This window comes from Crinia signifera, chromosome 4, assembly GCF_055691185.1.
Source record: "Crinia signifera chromosome 4, ASM5569118v1, whole genome shotgun sequence".
Classification (NCBI taxonomy): Eukaryota; Metazoa; Chordata; class Amphibia; order Anura; family Myobatrachidae; genus Crinia; species Crinia signifera.
Window position 1 is genome coordinate 106,314,633 of NC_139220.1, and position 26,685 is coordinate 106,341,317.

Genomic DNA, 26,685 nt, shown 5'->3' on the forward strand with positions numbered 1-26,685 from the left:
GTGGTAAGAGATCTCCAGGTTTTTTAAAGCGGCAATTAGTACACTGCAGAAGAAAACTGGTTGTAAAAGATTGCTGCTTTAAAAAAAGCTGGAGATTTCTTACCAAATCTCTCACTTTCGAAATCTCTCATTCTATTAAATTTCACCCATTGGGATTAAATCAGGTCCCTGGCCATTAGTTGACACTGACCACTGTCTCCCTCAGACCATGTTTGAATGTTATTTGTACTTAAAGCACATCCTGTTCTTCCTTCTACACGTTCTCTCGCCTCTCTGTGACTGTACTCCCCGGCTGCTGCTGTTGATGATGATGATGGTGGTGGTGATGATGATGAGCGGTAATTTGATGGGAGAAAAACATTCACTTATGTTTCTCTCTCTCTCTCTCTCTCTCTCCTCCTCCCACACGCATGCTCCCACTGGCAGAGCCTGACTGCAACAAGCAGCAGCTACGGGTAGCACCAGTGCGAGCAGGAGAAAGCTTCTCAGGCAGAAGAGGGCGATCTGTGGGACTCAGCCAGGTAATTGCATTATTATTGCCATCACTCCGGAGCTTTGTGTTACCTGTTTCCCCAGCTCCTCCTGTCTCATGTCCCTCTTCGCTCCACACAGTGACTCTGAGCACCCAGTCGGCGCTGGCAGCCCTTTAAAGGTATTCTCCCTGTATTGGCTTTGTGTGTGCAGTCACTGTGACTGTTCTTCAACGTGGTGGACTTGTCTCCAACGCAGGTTGTTGCAGGTGGTGAGAGGGTGAGTCCTGCCACCTGTGAGGGCAATTGCTGGTGGTGAGAGGGTCACCCCTGTCATCTGTGAGGGGCAATTGGTCGTGGTGGTGAGAGAGTGACTCCTGTCACCTGTGAGGGCAGCACGTGTTTGATAGTAAGCTTTGAATGTGGCAGGTTTATAATATGACGCAATGTTACCATAGTCTCTGGTCTCTGTATGTTCGCAAATGTTTTTTTTTCCATCTTTACTTAAAGCAGTCCGCCCTAACTTTTACACCAAAAAACAGTAAAAACCAAAACAAAACCCTCATACATGAACCCCTTAAAGCCCAGTACCATGTTGCATGCTACTATAAACGCGCACATGTACACTGATGGTCACAACACCAGGATCAATCCCCTCTGCATAGTGACCGTTCTTTGTTATATGAATACAATGCATAGCAATTGTATTACAGCATTTAAGTTGTTAATCAGATGTTTCATGATAAGTGGATAAATCAGGTCCTCAATCTGTGCTGAAGGGAACAGCTAAACTCAGGCTCTGATCTGGCACCTGAACATTATTGTAGTAAGCTCTGGACTAGGAGTGACAGCTCCTTTTCATTTGTCACTTACAGTACATCGTCTACTCATGTCAGTTGTCATTTTTAGGTAAGTCATTGTATGAGGTCAGGTAATTAAGGCAAGCTATTTCATTCATATTCTCTTTCATGTGGAAGAGTGTTGTAGTCAATGCAACCCAGTATGGCTACATCTGTGGTTTCAGCATTTGTGTGCTGCTGTAGCATTATAACAGAGGGGATTCCATTTCTAAGTATTGCATGCAGCTAGATGTGTGCGTTTCCTAGGATACGACTGGCCTGCCACCCTGCTTCCTCTCTCTCTCTCTCTCTCTCTCTCTCTCTCTCTCTCTCTCTCTCTCTCACTCACTCTCGCTCTCTCTCTCTCTATCCTGTATTTAGTCTTTGTGTTTTTATACCATGTGTTACTTTCATCTCTTTAAAAAAGAAAAATCAGAATTCACAATCTATTTTCTATTTTCCCAGAGTTTCTAATCTCAGAACAAATCATGGTTCCATAATAAATGCATTTATTTATTTCATATACAGTAAATGCGACAGTCACTGAGGGCTGTTTATTTGTTAAGGTATATTTGTTAAGGTATAGGCACTCGTGGGATTCTGTCTGCCATACATCTTCAGGTTGTAAAACAGGTGAAAGGATGCACAATATTTAAAAGACAAGTGTGATCCTGAGAAAAAGATTACAGTTAAAAACTATTACAGTTTAAAATGGTTTCCTCTTGAAATAAAAAATAATTTGTTGAAATATGGATTTAAAGGGATATTCGTCAAAGCAGAGGCAGTAATAAAATTGTGAGAGATAAAGTACTAGCCAAGCATCCTCTATCTTACATTTCACAGGCTGTGGGTGAGAGGCACTAAGCCTTGAAAAGTGATAAAATGGAGAGTGATAAACCACCAACCAATCAGCTCCTACCTGTCATTTTTCAAACACGGCCCATGACATGGCAGTTGGGAGCATAGTGGTTAGTTGTTTATCACTCTCCATTTTATCACTTTTCAAGCTTAGTACATCTAGCCCTCCATTTGAAAAATGACAGGAGCTGATGGTTGGTACTTTACCTCTCACAGGTTCTTCTCTCTTTAAGCTTGATAAATAAATAACCCCCTCAATCTTGTAAATGAGATAATGTGAAATGAAAAGGCATTTTATAAATAATTTTAGCCACAAGCCAGCACCGATCTTATCTCCTGTGCACTGGAAACTAAAATAAGAAGATTGGTACAGAGACATTTAGATATTGTAATACCATGGTGATGTTAGAATTACATTGCAGTCATATATATGTCTTTATTATATGGCAATCTTTTAAATTTACCCTTTACAAATGTTCTAGAAATCTTCCATCTGCAAACAGTAAATTCTTGGTTGCTGTGTTGTCACACCTCTCCCTATCACCAATATAGCGTATTTTTCCTTTGACATTGACATTTCCTTTGACATTTGGTATTTTCTATACCGAGCCTGAATGTTTTATGTGATGCTAGTGTTTATAGCACTTTATTGGCAAGCTCATTATGTCATTCTATTTGTAGTGTTTTTAATGTTAAACACAGGTGCAATGTGACATCGTATTAGGAGGATATGCAGTGTGACATTATAAGAGGGCATCGCACTTTGCATACTCAGGTGGTAGATGTAATTGCAGACATTGGGGGTTATTCAGATGTGTTAGTAAAGTTGCTTTTTTAGCAAATGGACAAAACCATGTGCACTGCAGGTGGGGCAAATGTATCATGTGCAGAGAGAGTAAAGCCCCGTACACAAGGGTTGATTTCAGCCAAAATCGCCAGAGATATGGTTGCTGAGCGACCATATCTCCGAGTGTATAGGGTGACGGTCACCGGGAGCACACTCCCGCTACCAGTCCTGCAGTGCATGCTCCTGCGACCAGCGGCTTCTCCCGGCAGAGTGTCTCATTTTCATCAGCTGAGTGATTTATCGCTGAGCGACCAATCACTGTGTTTGTACGGAGCTTTCAATTTAGGCGAGTTATTTTGATTGTGTGCGGGGTAAATACTGTCCGCTTTATTTTTATGGGGCCTACACATGTAGTGATTTTGTGTCATTTTCTAAATGATCTGACTTAAATTGACTAGATGGCACATGTCGCTATTTGTGTAGGCCCCCTGTAATTTAGATTTCAGTTGCACACACCCCACTCAAATCTTATGGTGTGTACACACGGTATATAGTCAAAAAAACATCGGGATCGCGTGCAGATTGCACAGGTTTTTTACCTTGCGATCCCGATGCGCGCTCCCGTGGCAGCACATATCGAAACCCAGATAGACAGGGCTGCAATGACTATATAGTGCAGATCTGCACTACAGTATATCGTCCAAATCGCATGGATGTAGGGTGGCTTGCTGTGCGATTCGATCCCGATGCGATCTGATCGTGATCGAATAGCAAGACTGATCGACTCTCTCTGCAATGTTACATTTGTTGTCCATTTGATAAAGATTTAGCTTTTGCAATCAATTCCTAATATGCCACAAAAGATACTTTGCGATCAGGTCTGAATAACCCCCAATGTGTAGCCGGAAGTATGCAACATGAAATCTATCTTTCAGCACAAGAGGTAAATGAGTTGCTTTCGCAAAGTGCCAATTCAGAGCCTAATCATGTAATACGTTGTGTGGTGCAAAGGATCCTTTGCAATATTTTAATAACAGCCATCTTACTAACACAAAGCAGATAAAATGTCAGCACCTCTGCTATTCAGAGCTAACCCCCCTCAGTATATTTTTCACCAGACTATTGTGGTTGATGCTAATTCTTTCATGTTTCATGTGGATGCCTGCATGATGTGTCAGTGAGATTCCCTGCTGAAAGTGAGATATCTCACCATAGGATATGTACAGTAGCTACACATTTATACCTCCTTTCAAACCAAAATCCTGGCTTTGTCTGGGGATTAGGAACAATGCCTATCACTAAAGTGCACAAATGGGCCAATTCAAGGAAAAAAAAAATTCACTGCCTTCTGTGGTGGCAAGTAGAAATATGCAAAAAGACTGTGGTTTAGGCACCGAAACTAATCAGGACTTTTGATGGGAATAACAACTATTTAATGCTTAAATTCATGTATTTTGGGTGCCCACAAAGTAATAGGCACCTATTTAAAGCAACTATTGGATTGCTCTGATGGGTGCCTATTACTTTGAATGCTCAAAATTTTGTAACATTTTTCCCTATAAGTCCTTGTTTCTATATGGATGTTATTTAGAACATTCATAGGCCCTTATTCAGATCTGACCGCAGTACAAATTTGTTTGAAAATGGGCAAAACCATGTGCACTGCAGGTGGGGCAGATGTAACGTGAAGAGAGAGTAAAATTTGGGTGGGGTGTGTTGAAACTGAAATCTTAATTGCAGTGTAAAAATAATGCAGCCAGTATTTACCCTGCACAAAAACAAAGTAAGTCACACAAATCTAAAGGCCCATACACACTGGGCGACTTTGAGCTGAAAGCCGCTGAAAACAGCAGGTTTGAGCGGTGAGCAACATCGCCGGGAAAGCCGCTCATCTGCTGGTTATACCTTTCAGGACGGCTTTGCATAGCGCTCCGCTATGCAACGCCGTCCTCCCCCCCTTCATCGGCGCCGGGCAGGGGGAAAGCCTCTCAGTGTGTATGCACTGAGCGGCTTTCCCCGCAGCGATGACAGTGGTCATTGCTGTCCATACACGCTGGGCATAGTCGCCCAGTGTGTATGGACCTTAACTCTCTCTATAGATGTTACATCTGCCCCACCTGCAGTGCACATGGATTTGCCCATTTTCCAAACAAATTTGTACTGCGATCAGATCTGAATAAGGGCCATAGTGCACAAGTCCTTATTGTTGTTGTATAGCAAAGATATATTAGGTCTGATTGATATACAAGCATGCAATACCATTAGCCATTGGGATAGGGGTTGTATGCCTATATAAGCTTTCAGTGGTCCTATTGTGACATTTACTGTACACTTAGGGGGTAGACATACTAATACCCTTTTCCATCACAATGCTGGACCAGACACGTGATTTTGACTCTGAGTCCGACCCTGGTCGCCCATTATACAGAGGATGACCCGGTTTAACCCTTATAACCCGGGCCAAATTGCTGAGTTGGTCGACCTGGGTTATAAGCCTTGGTGCTTTCATACCTCACCTCAACCCCACAATTACCCGAGACTGAGGTCTATCATCTTCTATAATTGTCTATCATTTTCTATAATGCAATAGAAAAATTATACTGTAGCAAGAGTCTAGCTGGTTATTGGTTTAGGTGGCGCACAATAAGTGTATCTCTCATGTTCATTGCAGGCAGTTCTGAGAGCAGACTGTCCAGTTCAGCATATGGGTCTTGCATCTCTGACTAATTACCTGAAGTTACAGAACAAAAAGTTAATTAGTACTCTAGAACCATGAGATGTCCATGAAGGAGTGCAAGTCACCACAGTGTTCCACCAGATGCTCCCAAATACATGAACAAGCCCCAAACCCAGCATCATGAAGAATGTATCCTGAAATCATTAGCAACATTTGATTCCGTAAAGGACCTTTCTGAAGATGAAGGCTCGATAAATGGTCTTTTATGGATGGAAATGTCACTGACATATGTATTATAGTGAATAAAATTGATCTACTGTTTGTTTATCATCTGAAAGAAACAAAGCAAAGGTTTGGAGAATGAACATGTTGAGTGATTTGTATATATCGGTCCTAAATATATCCGTCTTTGTTTACTCATGCGGCAACAATGATCCATGTCGTCTTGTGTTAAGTTTAATTTTCATGGCATGATAAGTGGGTCTTAATGCGATTATCATTCCTATACCTCTCTAATTAAGTTTATCCAGCCTGGGTTTGAGGCTACAACCTTGACGATTTCTGACACGTCTATAATCAACAGCCTTACATGTTACCCATAGAAACCAGTGAGATATTTGGGTATGTATTTACCAATTTAGTCTGGCAGTTCCTCTCGTTTGGTTTATTGATACCTTTTATTACTCATGTAATCTGCCTTCTGTACGGAGCTCCTCCTCTGCTCCTCCTCTGTGCGGCTGACGTTCACACATGCACATAGTTATTTAATCTGACGGGAATCCTGCATATGTTATATAAATAACTGGTTACTGGTATATAACATGTGTCTCATGTTAACCCTTTGTTACATTGAATGTAGCAGTAAATAAGCCATCTTGATAAATAGAGCCCTTGCTTTCATAATGCAGCTTACACATGCTGTAATATCTGCCACCATATCGAGCAGTTGGCTCCTCATTATCACAGTGAGGGGGAGATGTTCTAAGTCTTGTAGAGAGAGAGAGAGAGAGAGAGTGGAGAATTTGAACATAGAAACCAATCAGCTTGTAACTGCCATTTATCTAGCACAGAAGCTGATTGGTTGCAACTTCTCCACTTTATCGCTCTCCAAGCACAAAGGGGGTTTAAAATATAATATACTGTACTCCAGTGGTTTAAATTAAATATACATAATTGATGCCCCACAACATGACCCATCCAGGCGGGACAAGATGCCCTCTACCTGTACTTACGTCTTTATTTATGATTACAAAATCACCTATTTTGACATTCCCAGTTGAAAGTCCAAGTGGAGAGCATTTGTTCCTCCAGGAATGCGCCATGTTTTGAGGTATGTGTATGCACAATCTAATATACACCCTCTTCCCTCCAGTATCCGGATGACGGATCAATGTGGTCTTGCTCAGGCAATACCATGGTGGATCACTAGAGGTCGATGACGTCATAGATAGACGCCTATACTTGGATGTCCATGTTTAGATAGACAGTGATGGGAGATCGACAGAAAGAACCTGGTTGACAGCAAGGTCGACATGGTTTTTTTTTCTTGGTTCCTACTCTACTATCCAAGTGGACATAGAGCAAGAATGCAATAGTGTGCCCGAAGCATGACGAGCGTAGAGAGCCATGCAAGGGGACACTGTGCACATATACAGTGTCCACGGGCACCCCTCTGACATTTGGCACCAAAAAAATAGATACATTTTTTTTTTGACCTTGCTACTGTTGACCAGATTCCCATCGATACTTACCTTCTGTCAATTTCTATATGAATGCAGAGGAACAAGTACAGGCATATAGTACTAGACGCCTTCGACCGATAAGTGGTCGACCTTGGTGTTGTCGACCTAAACAACGATTCTTAAGTAAACCTCCCCCTTTCCCCTCAGCTTTTTCAGTCATCCCTTTTGATAGATCTCTCCTGAATGTGGTTCCAAAGTATGAAGATCTGATGGTTGGAGACTTGCTTAAGGTGCCCATACACTGCTGCGACGTCTCGCAGCAGTGTTCGGACACCCGATACCCTGCAACCCGCCGGGACCTTCCCGGCGGCAGGGACACATGCTATCCATTGTGATGGATCGCATATGTCCTTGCTTCCCGCCGCCTTGCCGCCTGTAGGGAGGTCCCAGAATGGGTGGTCGGACGGCCAGCCGGTCCGACCACCTGGTCGGGTCCAATGCGCATAGGACCGCGCATTGGACTCGACTGCATGCCGGAGAGAGGTGATTTGGTCCGATTTAGCGGGCCAATTGGTTGCAATCGGCCGAAATCAGACCAAATCGCCTCAGTGTATGGCACCTTTAGACTCTCTCTGACACCAGAAGAAATCTGTCTGCTTGACCAAACTGACAAACAGATGAATCTTATCCAGTTTGGCCAGGGATTCTTTGGCAGAACTTTACTGTCTGTGTACACAAGTGGATAAGTCAGTCAATTGCTGATTTGAGTAACTGCGCTGTAAGTTTGTAAGAACCCGCCCCAATTATGAATAAATAGGATTTGGTATAGGGTGTAAAAATAAAGGGCGTATTGTATTAAAAATTGAATCTCTGTAATAAGCATGACTTTATTTTTCTTACGGTTAACGGTCATTTACTTGACATCTGATTGATGTCCTGGATACATTAAGTGAACCACACAGACTTGGCGAATTGTATTGCTGGCATTATGCCGCATTGAGTTACATGGCCTTCTGAAATAGATACACATTAAAATCCTATAAGCATTGACTTCAGGAGCTCTTAATAGGTAATTAATTAATGTATAGTATTTACAAAGCATGCACATCCACTGTGTGCATTTTCCATTTTATGAATGCAGTAAACAACTGTGTTTCGTCTTTATAATGTATAATATGGGTGGACGATCTATCAATATAATCAGGGGGATTTAGGTGAAAGCCCCTGTTCTTTTTTTTTTTATTATAAATTCTTTATTTTGAAAAGGTGGCAGCCTCCACGTGTAGCGATAGTTAACAATCATCGATTCCATTGTGCATTCAAGGCATTTCAAAGGTAGACATGCAAAACGGACATACAAATGCAATCAGGATGAAAATCATATCTGGAATCTTATGGTGTGTACACACGGTGAGATTCCCTTGCCATTCGACTTAAGATTCGACTGCTATACAATCTTTGTTAATGCTGTGTACACAAGGTACAATCCAGCATGAGATTTTAACTATATAGTCAAAATTGCCTGCAGATCATATGCAGATCGCACAAGTTTTTTTACCTTGCAATCCTGATGCGCGCTCCCGTGACAGCACAAATCGAAACCCAGAAAGACAGGGAAGCAATGACTATATAGTGCAAATCTAATGTAGATAGCATGAACTGTATGTAAAAAGTACAGAGGTGTGCACACACTTGTACAATTTAGACTATATAGTGCAGATCTGCACTATATAGTCTATGCAGCCAAGACTTTCTGGCTGCTATACGGGAACGCGCATTGGGATCGCATCAGGATCTCAAGGGTTTAAAACCTGTGCGATCTACATGCAATCGAGATGAGATTTTGACTATATAGTCAAAATCTCATGAACATTGCACATCTCCCAACACGACCCTCTCCAGGAGGGACACATTGCTCTGTTTCTGGGCTTTTCCTTAATTTATGATTGCCATTACCTGTGTTGAAGCACCTTTCTTATCAATTAACCTGTGTGAACAGGTGATGGCAATCATACATTAAGAGGAAAGTGCAGGAGCAGAGCATTGTGTCCCTCCTGGAGAGGGTCATGTTGGGAGGCATGCATTGTACAAGTGTGTACACACCATTAAGTCGAATAGCAAGGGAATCTCACCGTGTGTATACACCATACCTCTACTTTTTACATACAATTCTTGCTATCTACATTCGATTTGAACTATATAGTCATTGCTGCACTGTCTATCTGGGTTTCGATTTGTGCTGTCTCGGGAGCGCGCATCGAGATCGCAAGGTAAAAAACCTGTGCGATCTGCATACGATCTGCTTGCGATCTGCATGCGATTTTATCTATATAGTCAAAGTTTCATGCTGGATTGTACCGTGTGTACACAGCACTACTGTTGTGTGAGAAAAGAGCTATTGGTAGTGAAGCCCCTGTTCTTTTGACCTGACATCTATTGTTCCTTTAGAGGGATAATCCTAAACATTTGTGATCTGCCTCACGCCAGAGCTGTGTCTAGTCTCTTCTGCTAAGCTTGTCACTGACCACCAAGATCTGAAAGCTTTTTTTAGTTTAATCCCATAACTTTCAAATCCAATTTTAGCTGTAGACATGCTCCGCCCATGCAGTCACTGATAATATTGTCAGGTTGAGCTGCATGTACAGGTGTCAGGGGGGAGTCGTTAACGATGTGTGCTCCCGCTCTTCATTAGCGATATTGAACGTACACACTGGCAGATGTTTGCGATGTATCATTAACGGTATCAGTATTATGCATATTGTTAATGATATATCACCCAGTGTGTACTCAGCTTTCTTCTGGCATGGGAAATTCAGCCCACGGATAGTGGAGGTCATGGCTCCATGCCGATTCCCATCCAGCCCTAGCACAGGAAAGCAGTTGGTTCAAAGGATTGACATTGTATATGTCGACAGTCGATATGTTTGATGTGCACAAGGTTGACATTCACAGTCAGTGAATGTCCTGTTACTACTTTTTATGATGCAGGCCCCTAACAAATATAAGAAATATAAAATACAATATGTAGAAGTTAAAAGGGCATGTCCGCTATCTATCTTCATTTGGGGCTGACGCAACAAGATTTTTTTTTTTTCATGTGCAGAACCCAACTCAAAATGTGTGGTCGTTCAGGGGGAGAGAGGAGCACTCATGCCATGCCATGCACTAAAGGAAATACTGGGCTGCATGCAACCTCTCCCTGTGCTATGGAAAGATACCATGGACAAACGCATGTCATTTATTCACCTGGCAGTGAGAGTTATTAGCAGTAGCAATGTGGGAGGCAGGGTAGCCACAGGATTGCAGAGGTTAGCATGCCATAGATGTGTCCATATACATCTATCCTTCATGTGATACAAGACATAAATAGCGAGTGAGCACCATATGACTCTGTAACACTGTCTTTGCATACTACATTTTCAGTTGAAATGTGTCTTATTTGCAAAACAGAAGCTTCTGTTGATTTAAATGATATGCAGCATGTCTATGTGACTGCGGCTGTATCTGCTTAGGAAATGGAACTTTGCATTTCGTGCAAAGTCGCAAAAAGATTAAAGGTACGACTAGAAGAGGAATGCAAAGTTCCAAACAGTTCTATCTCCATATATAACCAATGTCTCAGGGTTCAAGATTCTGACATGTAATCTCTAGCTCTACCAGATATAAATTCATTTATAAAAATGGATATTTAATGGAAATCAAGGTAGATATATAACATGGACGTCTACGGTAAGAACCACCCATAGACGCCAATGTCAAACTCATAACATGGGCGTCTATGGAGCCACGCAAAGCCAATCAGGTGCGGAGCTCTCCCAGAGCCCACTCCTGATTGGCTGAGGGAGGAGCCAGTGAATGGCATTACCGGTGATTCCCTCATTCTCGGGGAGGAGCTGAAAGTGTCAACACACTTGCAGCTCCTAAGGTTCGCTTGGAATCAGGTCAGCGGTTTGATATTTTTTACAGACGTGGATGCCTACTATGGAACGAAGAGGATGCGATCTGCGCCAGAGGAGTATATATTTTTTCACATGTACCCTATGGAATCAACTGGAGAAGAGGACCAGCCTATGGTGGACCCTATAGGTAAGTATGGATGTGTGGGGTGTGTATTAAAGTTTTATTTTTCTTGGTGTCAGTGTTATTTCTTGGCCTATTGGTTCTGTTGTAGAACTACAAGACCCAATAATGCCCTGCTTGATGGGACTTGTAGTTCTACAGCAGAAAACAATAGTTTATTCTATTTTTTACACTTTTACTGGCATCAGCCCACCGCCCAGAGGCTGCCTCCCCTTTTTTTGCAGGGTCCCCACTCCCCCAGGCTGACCAGCCACAATGATCATGCCTTGGCCGGGGAGCTTGAGTCAAAAGTGTCCCCCAGCTGTGGCAAGACACCGCTGGCTGTTTGAGCCTGGTGTTGGTTGCTGAAATATGGGGGACCCCTGCTCCTTTTGTCCTCCATTTTATGGGAACCAGGACTGGGCCAAGAGCCTGATGCTGGTTATAGAAATACAGGAGGACTCCACTTGATTTTTCCTCTGTATTTCTGCAACCAGGGTCCGAGGCTGGTTATAGCCGGACGGGGGGACCACACGCTGTTTTTTTAAATGATTTAATGTTCATATTTTTACACTGAGAAGCATCGCATGAATCTGACTGATCTGTGCAGGCTTCAGCCAAGTCCGCCAGGAAAATTATTTTTATATTCCATTCACATTTACGGCTGAATTCATAGCCGAATCCAGCAGTACGAATGATTGTAAATTTGTCGAACACATACAACTTTATGGCCATATACGGCCAAGTTCTATCATTGTGTAATCATTCATAAACGCAGAACCAATCTACTCCCAACTGTCATTTTTTAAATACACCCTGTAACATGGCAGTTGGCAGTTGATTAGCTGGTACTTTATTTCTCTCCACTTTCTCACTCTTCAATGCTAAGTGCATCTCCCTATTTTACAGTACCCCATATGGTTAAATACATCAGTTCTCTGTTACACTAAGGGTCAGATTTAGACCCATTCGTCTCCATCCACGATTTTCGTGGATTGTGCATACGCTCCTATGCACATGTGAAAACTATGGGAGCAAGCGGCTTTGGCGAGTTTGTAAAAGTGAAAATGTAAAAAGAAAATGGTGTGGGGTCCCCCCTCCTGAGCCAAACCAACCCAGGACTCATTGAGCCTATCCTGGTTCTAAATATGGGGGATAAAAAGCATAGGAATCTCCGTATTTCTGAAACCAGCCCCATGCTCTTGGACCGGTCCTGGTCCTATTAGGGACAATAAAACTGGGGGTCCTCCGTATTTTGGAACTAGCACCGGGCTCCAACAGCCAGCGATGTCATGCCACAGCCGAGGAACACTTTTATAGAAGTCCCCCAGCAGTACCATGAGCACCATAGATGGTCAGCCCTGGACGGTGTCTGGGAGGGAGTGAACCCTCTATTAAAGGGGGGTCCCCCATCCAGGGCAGAAGGCCGGTGCTGTCCCAGGGCGGTGGACGCTGGGCTGATGTCTGTAAAAAAGAAAACATTAATATGACCGCTGGTAGTTCACCCTCAAAATAATTTGTAAATAACGACACACAGAAATGTAACTTTAATAGACACCCCCTTTTACACTTAAAATTCAATCACACATACTCACCTGGTACAGCGTTGTCATCTCTGCCACTGCTCACTCGACACTGATAGGCGGTGGCTGCTGTAGCGGAGAACAACTTTGACTTGGCTGTCACAGAACATACACCTATTTGTGGTCCGACAACAAAACTACCAATAGCATTGCTGTGGTCTTGTGTTTGGGATCATGGGGGGGTAATTCAGACCTGATCACATGGACGCAAAATTTGCACGGTGGTGGATTATCCATAGACTGTGCATGCGTACACCCCTTAGTACACATGAGCGAGGCTGTCTTGCGGTGAAAGCCTGCTACTTTTTTGATTGGTGGCCGTACGCAAGGTGATTGGCAGGAAAGGTATCTGAAAGTGTAACCGGCCATTTCATGGGAGTGCTACGAAATCTGTTAGGCGTGACAGAAAAACCTCCAGGAGTGACAGGGAAAACACAGACGTGCCCAAGTGTTTTAGGTGAGGGTGTGTGACGTCAGCTATCTGCTTTTTTTAATCACAGCTGCCCAGTAAGTCTCTACTCTGAGCATGTGATGACAGGTACCCAATGGAAAAATCATTTGATGGGGAGCAGCTTACTGGCGAAGCCAGGCGCATGCTGGCCATTTTCTGAGTCGCAACCATTTTGGCCCTCCCCCTGAGCGGACGGCTGTCCGGACCACTTCTCCAATCACCAGTCTGCCCTCGCTTCACCACCCCTCTCCAGCACTGAAACGGCAATCTTCTGTGATCATAGTTTCAGGACTCATGCATGTGCGGAAATCACAGAAAAGGGAATTCCGCACTTCTGTGGCCCACTCTAAAAGGTTGCCACTTGTCCATCACTAGCAAAGGAATTCTAAATGTGTCCGCAAAATGCATTTTAAATCAGAACACCTGGAACGCATACACAGACCACAATAATCTGTCAAATGTGTGAACATGGAAATACCATTCAAGTATGAATTGGGCCCTATGTGCTGTGATTTAGGCACTTCTGGTGGAGCTCAACTTTACTGTAACATGCCAATGCACCCCAGATTCTGAATCTCCCCCATTTTCTGGTACTTTTCTGCAGTAGCTTTTAGCCTTTTGGACAGCTTCTGTTGCTTTTTTTGTTTGTATTTTTGTATTTAAGTTCTCCATAAGCTTCTATTTGCTGTATTATTCAAGTCCGTACTGTGGTTCCATGGTGTGCACAGCACATAGCCCATATGACAATGTACCCTCTCCCCATCCTGTATTGCTGTAAAATAACCTTGCACAAACAATTAAAGCACTTTGTTTAGGAGGGGACTGTTAACGTTAGGCACTTGGTGGAGGATTGGCCTGTGGAAGGGAATGATTAGGGTAAGGCACTTTGAGGAGGGTTAAGTTTAGGCTGCCGGAGGGGAGAGTTAGAAGGTTAGAGTTATGGCGGAGGTTAGGGCTAGGTACATGGGGTGGTTTGGATTTGGCTGCAGGAAGGGATCGTCAGTGTTTGGCACTTAGTGGAGGGTTGGACTGCGGAATGGGATGGTTAGGATAAGGCACCATTTTTAGGGAATTGCTTCATTAGAACCATTTTTAAGAAAGAGAAGCAGGACCCAGGAAGGTGGTCTTCTTTCCCTGGAGTTTTGGAATATTTCCCAAAGTTTATGAGACTCCTAGCAAATATGCAAGGGGAGCATGACCATGTGCAGGGCTGAACTAGAGTTGCATTCATTCATTGCAGAGGAAAATAGGACCAACTATGGATGATGGATGAGTTACTGTATACACATCTCAGGCTAGAGGCTGAATAGATGGAACTGAGAAGTGATAGGCACATGTACTGTAGCTAGGCTGTGATCTGAAGGCATGACGTGTGGATATAGGCGGACTTGTAGGCTATGTGGAGATCTGACTAATTTTGGAAGGCACACTGATAGTGATGTCAGCTACTTTCACAAGTAGATGGATGTGGGTACTGCAGCCACATAGATTATTGAGTTTAATATATAGTTTTAGGTTCTCTAAGATATATTTGAATGTGGTTACTGTTATTTATATCTGAATATGTTTAAAATACAAATGCTAGATGGGTGCGTCACAATTAGTTCACATGCATGTTGCATGCCTGGGGCTCTTAAATGTCCCAGTTTTCCCAAGAGTCTAGTTTTTCTCATCTGATATCTGTGCATATCTGTGCATTAGTGCGCTAAGGTGCTTAGACACATGTCAAGTAGACAGATCCAATAACAGCACACATGATTGGATTCAGTCAACATCTACATGGATACACGGTCTGCATTTATTGATTATCTCAAATAAGTTTATGGCCCGTATTCAATGCGGCCGGCGAGGGGGTTAAATGGCGGGGATTGAAGAAAACCAGTGATCCTCGCTGTTTAACCCCTTCGCCAGCCGCTCACCCTATTCTATGTTCCGGGGAAATCCTCGCTGTCACAGGACAGTGAGGATTCCCCCAAATAGCAAGGTCCACGGCTAATGCAGGGAGCCTGCTGCATTTAGCCACGAGTCTCGCTGCTTCTGTGGCCGAATATACTGATTCCCCCTCGCTCCAAAAATGGAGCGAGGGGGAATCAACGTATGCGTGCGGGGGGGGGGGGGGGGGGTGTCAGTTGAATACTGACAGGGCAAGCTGTGATAGCGAACAGGCAGCCTGCTCACGGTCACAGCTCGCCCCGGCATTGAATATACCCTGATGTATATAAAAATCATGGTGCTTTTGTTGGCGACATTATTTTTCTAGAGTTCACACCTCTGATTCACACAGAATAAGTACTGTATACAAAGTTTACAATGCTTTCATTGGTTTACAGCATTAGGAACTCAAAAGGAAGCATATGTGTAGCCTCTGACAGACAGAATTATTTAACCCTTTAAGATCCAATGGGATTTTGTCAAAATAGGTGTGAGAATTGCTAAGTAAAGGTTTTTTAGTAACCCTTTGCGTGCCAATGTTGCCATTAAAAATGCTAGTGCTGCTCACAGCGATGGGGATTTACCGGATTTACCGGATTTACCACATTTTGTTTGACACATCCTGGCCTGTAAATTAACCCTGTTCGGTCTCATTTAAGGCTAGGGGCATGTCAGTATTTGTGGTATATTATATGCATTCCCATGCTTTTCATGCACACAGCAGTGCCTCCCTAGAGTTGTATCTGACTTGGGACTCATCATTATGCCTGGATACGCAGAATTAGTTATCTCAATATACTGTGTATATAAAAAGTCCTAATTGGCCTTTTTGAGGTGAAGTACCGCCAGTGACCACTCAACATACCAAATTACTCCTTAACAGAAAGTGAAACCAAAATGATCTGTTTTGTTTAAAACCTGCTGGATATGGACAGAGGGAGGTGTGAAGACAGAGAATGGAGGTAGGAGCAGAAAGGAACTAAGGGCCAGATGCACTAAGCTTCAAAAGTGATAAAATGGAGAGTGATAAACAGCCAGTCAATCAGCTCCTGCATGACATTTTTCAAACACAGTCTGTGACGAGGCAGGTCGGAGCTGATTGGCTGGCTGTTTATCACTCTCCATTTTATCACTTTTTGAAGCTTAGTGCATCTGGCTCTAAGCCATCATTTTGACGGGCTTCTAACCCCTTGAGTGGTGGGATTTGCTGGGGCAAGACAAACCTACCAGGCCAGGTTTGTCCTGCCCCAGCAATCCTCACCACTCAATCGCAGCAGCCAGTCCTGACCGCCCTCTTGTCGCTCCCCCCCCCCCCCCCCGCCCCCTGTTCCTGACCTCCACCATTCTGTAATCTTACTCCGGAGCTCCCCGACGCCATTTGCACTGCATCAGTGACTAGGTAGCAGGCCACGCTCGGGATGTTCAGGGCACCTCGGGGGGACCCCGGTACCAAAACTACTGAGCACTCCCGAGTTCCCCAGAGCCGCCCCCGAACTTCCCCAGGAGGGGCCGCTCACCTGGTCACTGATGCAGCGCTAGTGGTGGCGGCAGCAGCAGGGGAGCTCTGGCATCTGATTGCCAGAGCACGGAGGTCAGGGAGAGATCGACATGAGGGGGGATCAACGGGAGGGTACCGCTAGAGGTGGTGTTCCAGTGGTGCACAGCTGGAGGCACTGGTGCACACACACCTGCTGGTGGTATGCCCGGAAATTTTCCGGGACAGCCCGCTGAAGTGGTTAAATTCTGTAGTACAGTATAAGTATGTCCCCGTAATTGTAGCATGCCCCTTGGAGATACACCATAATGACCAGATATGGTCTTCTTGGAATATATATTTTGCAGCTACAGCAGGCCAGTGTACATACATATACAGGGGTGGGGTCCTGGGGTGCACACCAATTGAGAGGTGCGACCCTGTGGAGACCTTTCAGTAGAACTGCATACAAAGTCAAAGGTGCAGGTGCACAAATTAAACTCCCAATTTAAAAATTTTTGCAATAAAATTTTGCATTTTTAGCGAGGTTCTTCGCTTAGTTATGGCCATAAGTAACGGCTTGCCCACCGTGACCAGGTGACCTCATTAGTCGGGCAAGTCCCTAACATTTTGGGGGGTACAAATCTAGGGCACAGGGCACCCCAAAATGGTGCAGCTGAGTGACCCCAGGGCAACACAAGACTGAAAGAAATATATAGTGAAACAAAGTGAGGATAGGTTAGTGAGAGAGGCTGCTAAAAGATAGCAGGGGTAAGTAAGTGAGAGGTAAAAAAAATGAGAGATAAAGTAGTGAGAGGTGAAGTAGTGAGAGGTAAAGGTTAGAAATGAATTACATTGAAATAAAACACACAATAGGGATGAAAGTGAAAATAAAAATAAGTGTTAATTTGTGTTGCTCCTGAGGCCAAACAGTCACACCAGTCCAGGGGGGCCCACAACCCAGAAATGCACCCCCCCATCTGATAATCCATTAAACATTTGTGCAGGTCTCACCTTGCTCTGCATGCAGTCTAAGAAATGTCAGGAACCTAATTAAAACCAATATATAGGACAGGTGGGCGTGGGTGCTACCACCAGGCGCAGAAGGGGTCTCTGGCCTTCTAATGTGTATGGAAATACACGGCATTAGATATACAGGGGTGGGGTCCTGGGGTGCACACCAATTGAGAGGTGCGACCCTGCGGAGACCTTTCAGTAGAACTGCATACAAAGTCAAAGGTGCAGGTGCACAAATTAAACTCCCAATTTAAAAAATTTTGCAATAAAATTTTGCATTTTTAGCGAGGTTCTTCGCTTAGTTATGGCCATAAGTAACGGCTTGCCCACCGCGACCAGGTGACCTCATTAGTCGGGCAAGTCCCTAACATTTTGGGGGGTACAAATCTAGGGCACAGGGCACCCCAAAATGGTGCAGCTGAGTGACCCCAGGGCAACACAAGACTGAAAGAAGTATATAGTGAAACAAAGTGAGGATAGGTTAGTGAGAGAGGCTGCTAAAAGATAGCAGGGGTAAGTAAGTGAGAGGTAAAAAAATGAGAGATAAAGTAGTGAGAGGTGAAGTAGTGAGAGGTAAAGGTTAGAAATGAATTACATTGAAATTAAACACACAATAGGGTTGAAAGTGAAAATGAAAATAAGTGTTAATTTGTGTTGCTCCTGAGGCCAAACAGTCACACCAGTCCAGGGGGGCCCACAACCCAGAAATGCACCCCCCCATCTGATAATCCATTAAACATTTGTGCAGGTCTCACCTTGCTCTGCATGCAGTCTAAAGGTGCGTACACACGGGGGGAGATATATTGCTAGCAATATATTGCTTGCAATATATTGCTGAGCAATATATTGCTCAGTGTCTCCTTTTCAACAAGCGACCAGAGATGGTCGCTGTTGAAAAGGAACCTCTGCTGGGGGTGCCGCATAGGTAATTAGCTGGTCGCAGGAGCAAGCTCCTGCGACCAGCGATTACAATGGGGCAGAAAACGGGAGCGCGCACCCGGCGATTTATCGCCGGGGCACACTCCCAATCACTGGCAATATGGTCGCCTGCGACCATATTCCCAGCGATTACAGCCCCCATCGCCCCCGTGTGTACACAGCATTAGAAATGTCAGGAACCTAATTATCTCTGGCCTTCTAATGTGTATGGAAATACACGGCATTAGATATACAGGGGTGGGGTCCTGGGGTGCACACCAATTGAGAGGTGCGACCCTGCGGAGACCTTTCAGTAGAACTGCATACAAAGTCAAAGGTGCAGGTGCACAAATTAAACTCCCAATTTAAAAAATTTTGCAATAAAATTTTGCATTTTTAGCGAGGTTCTTCGCTTAGTTATGGCCATAAGTAACGGCTTGCCCACCGCGACCAGGTGACCTCATTAGTCGGGCAAGTCCCAAAATGGTAGGGACTTGCCCGACTAATGAGGTCACCTGGTCGCGGTGGGCAAGCCGTTACTTATGGCCATAACTAAGCGAAGAACCTCGCTAAAAATGCAAAATTTTATTGCAAAAATTTTTAAATTGGGAGTTTAATCAGTGTACATACATGATGATGTTGATGTGAGCAACAATATTTAACTAATTTTGGTTTAATGACCCTTCTTTAGTATTGTAGGTAAATTATAACGTCAGATAAGTAACCTGCTCAGGCCTGTAACAACCATTTGAAAGAATGTAGTATACGCCGATTGCTGATATATTTCTTTCGCACGTGCACATTATGCTGAGTACCGCAGTATCCACCTGCTTTCCCACTAGCATCTGACTCCAAGTCAGGCAATGTAGGCCTGAAATGGGAATATTGTCAGCTTTGTATAGTACATTCTAGCAGTGGATGCATAATAACTACGGGCCTTATTTTGGTTCATTCTTTCTGACAAAATCCTTCTTAGATGGACAAAACCATGTGCACTGCAGGTGGGGCAGGTGTTACTTGTGCTGAGAGAATTAGATTTGGGTGGGGTTTTACTTCAAAGTGAGATCTATATTGCAGTGTAAAAATAAAGCAGTCAGTATTTTCCCTGCACAGAAACAAAATTACTCACCTAAATCTAATTCTCTCTGCACATGTTACATCTGCCCCCCCTGCAGTGCACATGGTTTTGTCCATCTAAGAAGGATTTTGTCAGAAAGAATGAACCAAAATAAGGCCCTACGAGACAGGCTATTCCTTTTCATGCTTGCCACCAGGAAAGGATCTCCTTTGTGTGGGAACCACCTGAGATGAATCTGTTTTATATTCTAGTTTATGCTTTGTTGTTAATCCTGGCTTCCAGAAGAAGCTGGATACGGTCACTAGGTCTACAAAAATTAGGTAGACTTGCATGAAGGTCGACATGGGTTAGATGGACAGGGTCATTAGGCCGACATGGGGAAGGTCGACGGTCAAAAGGTTGACGTGTTTTTTTCCCCCTTTTCTTTTGTGCCGACAGGCGGTGTTCCATGCCCTACCATCCACTAGGGCATGGCTGGACAATAAAACAGTGTGCCCGAGGCATGGCAAGCCATGCGATGAGAAGCGGTGCACTTTTTTAGTGTCCATGTCGACTGTGTCGACATTCGTGACAAAAAAGTTAAAAACCCCATGTCGACATTCCCCGTGTCAGCCTAATCGCCCTGTCGACCCAACCCTATGTCGACCTTCAGTCATGTCAACCTTCATGCATGTCGACCTAGTGGTGTCAACCTAGTTGCTGTCTATCCAATGATCCATACTCAAAGAAGCAAGGAATTGATCATCTGAATTGGCTTTATTCCTATTTATTGACATAGCACCATCATATATTTCATAATTCTGCACCAATGGAGCTTACAGTCTAAACTCTCTTCCACACATATACACCCACAGCAGCTAATTATCCTACAAGCATTCATTTTAGCTTTATATTGTATAATGGTCATCATTTTGTAATTAGTGAGTAATTAAGTTTAATTTGCTAAACACCGTTGAGTGAAACATAATCGCCAAGTCCTGAGGCCTTAAAGGCCTTAATGACCTGATTTGTGCTGAAATCACTTACTGTGGTCCCAGCCCTTGCCTTACATTGCTGGTTATGGCTGAGGTGTATACCAAGTGCCGGGTCACAGTGACCCAGGACCGCTTTCACAGTTTATGCATTAGCTATAAGTGTTCCTTCATGACAGTGGCGTAGCTATAGCTCCGCAGCCCCCGCGGTGGCAGGGAGGCGCAGACAACCTGTGGGCGCTGGGGGTCTGTGGGGCTATAGTTACCACTTACCCGCTGCTGTCTGGTGCCCTGCCGTCAAGTTCCCGTATCCTTCGGCGCCGACTCCTGCTGCTATAATGAAAACGGACTCTTAGAACAGTTTTCTGTCTGCAGTATGGGGGCAACCATTTTCTAAAAGTCCGTTTTCATTATAGCAGCAGAAGCCGGCGCCGGGAGAGACGGGACCGTGACAGGCAGATGCGGCCGGGCAGGTACGTCGAGGGGAAGGAGGGGGCCGAGGGGAGGGGGGCGCCGAAAAATATGGCAACAATTAGGTAGTTAAGCCAATGCTTCATGATATTATGGGGGTGATTCTGATTGACTCGCTAAGCGAAAATTTGCTACTTAGCGAGCCATGTAACAAATGCCACCACCACCCTTTCCCCTCGCAACCATGTGATGTGTAATGAAGGCACATCCCCTGGCATGCCGCTGCTGCTGCAGGAGAAATCATTTGATGGTTGTCGACCATGACAATGATTTCTCCGCCTTCGCAAATAAAAGTCTCAACTGACTTTTATTTCCGGGACAAAGACAGGGCGGACGCCTAACGTCATGTGACGTCAGCCGCCCACCCCTGGCAGCCATGAGCCCACCTGCGTACCCATGGGAATGCCCAGTGTTTTCATGGGGATGCCAATAAATCACCCGGTGTTCCTGTGGCCCAGCGTCGCCCCCCATCTGCCCCCGTCCCTCCCTCCCTGACGACTGAGTAACTCTGCGGCCGTTTGCAGTCAGGGTTTGCACATGTGAGGAAATGTGCATGCGCAAAACTCCGACCATCTTGGCAGGGGCCGAATTCGGATCACTATGTGTGATCCAGAATCGGCCCCTATATTTGGATATTTCTATGTTAAGACATATTGATAACCCTTTGAGTGCCAAAATCTCTGTGAGATTTCAGTCTAAACACAACCTACACAAATCTAACTCTCTGCACGTTACATTTGCCCAAATTGCAGTACACATGGGTTTTGCCCATTTTGAGAACAAATTTGCCCAAGTCTGCATTAGGCCCCATTCTGTATGCTGCCAACATACCTCCCAACTGTCCCAATTTTCATGAGACAATCTATTTTTAGGGGAGTGTACAGCATCTCACCCGGGGCTAGCAGTGTCCCGTGTGTGGGGGGGTTTGCAGTTGGGAGTCCCCCTATCAGTGCTGCTCGGCCTAGTAGAGCAGCAGGGACTAGACACTGTACACATGCGCAGAGCATCTCACGGAGGTAGAGGGGCTGGGGGCATGGCCAGCAGTTCAGAGTGATGAAACCAGGGGTCTTTTCGGGAGAGCGACACCCGCAATGCGATTTTACAAAAGTTGAAGGTACGTGCATTGGCTTACCACCTCTTCAAAGCGGGACACATGAATTACACAGGTTCCGTGGCTGATTAAAACCAAGGCAAATGTTGGTTTGAATTAGGCCAGCCTGTGTAATTCATCTGTGTCTCCGTTTAAATCAGGCATGTCCAACCTGTGGCCCTCCAGATGTTGTGAAACTATACATCCCAGCATGCCTTGCCATAGTATTGCTATTAGGGAATGCTAAAACTATTTCAAGGCATGCTGGGATGTGTAGTTTCACAACAGCTGGAGGGCCGCAGGTTGGACATGCCTGGTTTAAATGGATAGTATTTTAAGCCTGTTTATGCAAGTCCTATTCATTTTAAGGATTGATAATGCGCATTTACCTGTGTCTTAGATGTAACCAACCACTGGACATACTAAAACATTAAAGCACCTGGGTGCATTAACCCTTTAAACACCATGCATTGAAGACTACACAATGCAACATAGTGGCCCTCTCTGTGAGCCAACTCGGGAAGGCAGGGGGCAGGGCTGGCAACCATGAAGCAATAGGGGGTGGAATGGGGCTAACAGAATGGAAACCATGGCCATAGTGATCGAGTCATCGTGGCCACGCCCCACACTGCACAATACCAATATTACAGACATTGGAATTGTATAAAGTTCACATTATGCAAGATATACACATAACTGTCTTCTGAGTAGTCTCCATATTTATACTGACATGTTTCTTTTATTAACTGCATTTGTAGCAGCCTTGGAAACATGCGAGTCCTAGAAAGTACTACATGACATTTCAGATACTTGTTTTTAATGGGCTTGCATGCTTACAGATACCATCTGTACCAGTTATTTGTTGATTGGCACTATGACCACTGTACATTTTGTGCATCATGCTGTACAATCCAGAACTAGCCATAAAAGAGTCCTGAATCGCAGCTGGCAATTGAATAATGTAGCAGGTTTTTGGCTTATATCTCCACTTGCTATATTGTCAGCTCAGATGGATCTCTCACACAGGGATTAAGCTTTTTTCATAAAATTATGCAGAAACTGAAGTTTCTGAAAAATGTTACCACTATGTTAGTGACTGTGGGGGGATTTTATCGTAAGGCTGTGAATTCGCACAGTGGCCGATTACCTATACACTGCACATGGGCATGTGCCGCAACGCGTGTGCGTGATGCCATGCTGCGATGAAAGCCTATTTTTTCGCAAGGTGATTGGCAGGAAGTAGGTATCTGTGGGTTCTAACCGGAAGGTTAGCGGGAGTGTTAAGGAAAATGCTAGGCGTGACGGAAAAAAATGCTGATAGTGTCAGGGAAAATGCAGGCGTGCCAAAGCCTGTTAGGGGAGGGTGTGTGACATCAGCTGATTTATTCACAGCCGCCAAGTATGTCTCTGGCTACTCTGAGCCCCCAATGAATGGTGACCAGTGACAAAATCATTAGAGGGCAAGTGTCTTACGAAGAGATATAGACATTTTCGCACAGCTGTGAAGTCTTCGCTAGCCATGCACATCCATTGGCACTGTGTACCTGTTCATTGCCAAGGCGGGATTTAACTATAGTGGGGTGGCGTCTACCTGATCCCTGGCCACTGCACATTCCCGGCCGTGCGATGAGGTCTGATCCAGCCCGTATGTACTAATAGCATAAAAAGGATGTTTCACAGAAACACTATGCAGAATGCTAATTAGCGCTAAAGAGTGCAGGTGTGGTATGATGTGACATGCACAAGATCGACATAGACCAGCTGTTCTCAAACTGTGGGTCCTGACCCCAAAGCGGGTCCTAACTTTCTCAGCATGGGGTTGTGACTCCATGTTGCTGACCATCAGGCTGATGACTTTTCTAATCTCAGTCAGTGATTCAAGGAGACTGAAATATCTGTTGAATTGTCTGTTATCTTAGACTCCTCCCATCAAGTTGGGTTTGTTGTGGGATAGACAACGTTAATCAAGCACTAGAAAGGGTAGGGTTTTGAATAATAGCAGAAAATAGGTTTAGGATAAAAATAGTAAATATCAATGAAGATAAGAGTGGAAGTGATGCAAAAAATAAAAAAATAAAAATATATAAATAAAACTCAAAGTAAAAATAAATGATAAAAATAAATATAAAATAAAAATAATAATAAAAATAAATAAATGTAAGCTTAAAATTAAATAAAATTGACCAATATAATGTTTACACTCCTTGTGGAGTTTTTTCTAGGAAGTCCAGAATGAGTGGGAGGCTCTGCTAGCTTACCTAGCTGTGCTACGTGGAAGCTGTACCGCTAATCGTGGCTTTGTAAGTTTCCAGCAGGACTCCGGAGATTGCGGTGACGTCACCTGCCGGCTTTTCAGTTTGTGTAGTAGCGCTGCTGGCTGGGCTTGCTTCTCCTCTTCGTCAGGGGACTTCTAGAGTTCAACCAACGCGTTTCACACGCAAGGTGCTTTTTCAAAAAGCAATCATGTCTGAATAATTCCTATAGTTCACGTGGATGGTAAAGTATGTAAACTCATGTCAACCTTTTCATGTGACCATATGGTGTCGCCTTATCATCTATCATCCTTGTGACTGTCAACCTATCATAAGGATACCAAAGGTCCAAATCTCCATTATTATCAATGGGGACTACTATCTGACCCCTACTGTATGTACTAAGGGCCTTATTGAGACTTGATCGAAAGCATCTTTTTTTTCAAATGGGCAAAACCATGCACTGCAGCTGGGGCAGTGGAGGAACTTGTGAGTGGTTGGCCAAGGTGCAAAAGTACAATTTGGGCCTCCTCCACTCCAACCCTAGTTCACAATATGCCACACAGGAGTGGATTCACTCTGAATCAGACCCATAGTGGAGATATTGTTTATTAAAAATGAAAATATTTGCTGCAAAATGGAGTGTTAATAATCATGGCAGTTACAAGATTATCAATACCCCAGAATATAAAACAGCATACAAAAGCGATCACGGTGGTTAGGGTGCCAGCAGTCAAAAGACCAGCCCTGGAATCCTGGCTCTGCAAGGAATCTAAACCTCTCCCCCTACTCCCCCACAGCTTAACCCTAATGCCTAGTGCCCAAAGTACTCACCATTCCGGAATAGGTATTCCAGCTTTGGCATCCTTATCCTTTCACATTTTAGAAGCTAGGTAACCTGTGGTACTCCAAGTGCTGTGTACACATCCCAACATATCTTGTCACGTCTTTGCTGTTTGGGTAGACTAAAATATGGCATGGCATTCTGGGCTAGTTAGTTCCACAGCAACAGATGTGCTACAGGTTGCCTACCCCTGCATCAGAAGATCAACCATTCCACAGTTGGAATGCCTAACTTCCAAGAAAGGCATTTGGACATACAGTACCTGCTTGCAGTAGTGATATTGACAGTAGATTTGGGAGGAGAAAAGGCTGGGATAGTGCAGTAGGGCATGGCAGTAGGGTTACCACCCGTCCGGGATTACTCCGGACAGTCCGGTAATTAGGTCCGGTGTCCGGAGTCCGGACGGGTGGCGTTCCCGGACTATAAAATGTCCGGGAACCGGGTGGGCACACAGAAGAGTGTGGCTGACTGGCTGCCGTTTGTCCCTGTCCGTCCGTCCGTCCGCCCTGGTTTCCGGCGCAGCTGCGGTGGGAGAACAGGACTTCAAACAAAAAAACGCCCATACAAATGAATGGGAAGCCATTCATTGGCTGAGACCTCTCTCAGCCAATCAGCGATTGGCTGAGAGAGGTCTCAGCCAATGAATGGATTGCCAGTCATTTGTATGGGCGTGTTTTTGTTTGAAGTCCTGTTCTCCCACCGCAGCTGCGCCGCTGTATATCAGGCCCAGGTAGGGATGGGACATTGAAAGAAAACATCGGTCAAATGATGTTTTTCAACATTGGTTGCAAAACATCATTTAGACTTAAACATTGGTACTGTGAACCCGATGTTAACCGATGTTAACCGATGTTTCAATATTTTTTAAAATAAACTGGTTACCAAAGCATATAATACACTAATAAGCTTCTGAAATGATAAATAATCCCTCTATTAAGTTTATCTTGTTGGAGGCTTACAGTTTATACACACACACAATGGATATATGATTCATGTTTTGTGGTAAATCAAATTTGTTACGGAAGGAAAAAAACATGAAGTATTAACTATTAAAACTTTATTGCAACAACTCACAATCTGCTATTTTTACCTAGATTTTTAACTGTAGCAGCAGGCTAATAACTTATGTTGATCATAGAAAATAGCAAAAAAAACTGTACACACAGTGCAACATATAACATACTACATTGTTGCTTAGAATAACCATCAGAACAAAGACGCTGGAGCCAGTG

At 44.2% G+C, this 26,685-nt stretch overlaps 1 protein-coding gene across 2 annotated transcripts in view; it reads left to right on the plus strand.

Moving 5' to 3' along the window:
* The first annotated feature begins 363 nt into the window (after positions 1-363).
* The window catches only part of GPRIN1 (G protein regulated inducer of neurite outgrowth 1), a 41,777-nt gene continuing 15,455 nt past the window's right edge, over positions 364-26,685 (plus strand). Inside the window, exon 1 of one of the 2 annotated variants that reach the window (XM_083182143.1) lies at positions 364-521. In XM_083182143.1, coding sequence (XP_083038269.1) covers positions 411-521 — 111 coding nt within the window. In that variant the 5' untranslated portion in view covers positions 364-410. Of the gene's footprint in view, positions 522-553; positions 653-26,685 lie in introns of those variants that run through there. The other variant, XM_083182144.1, reaches the window with a different exon arrangement.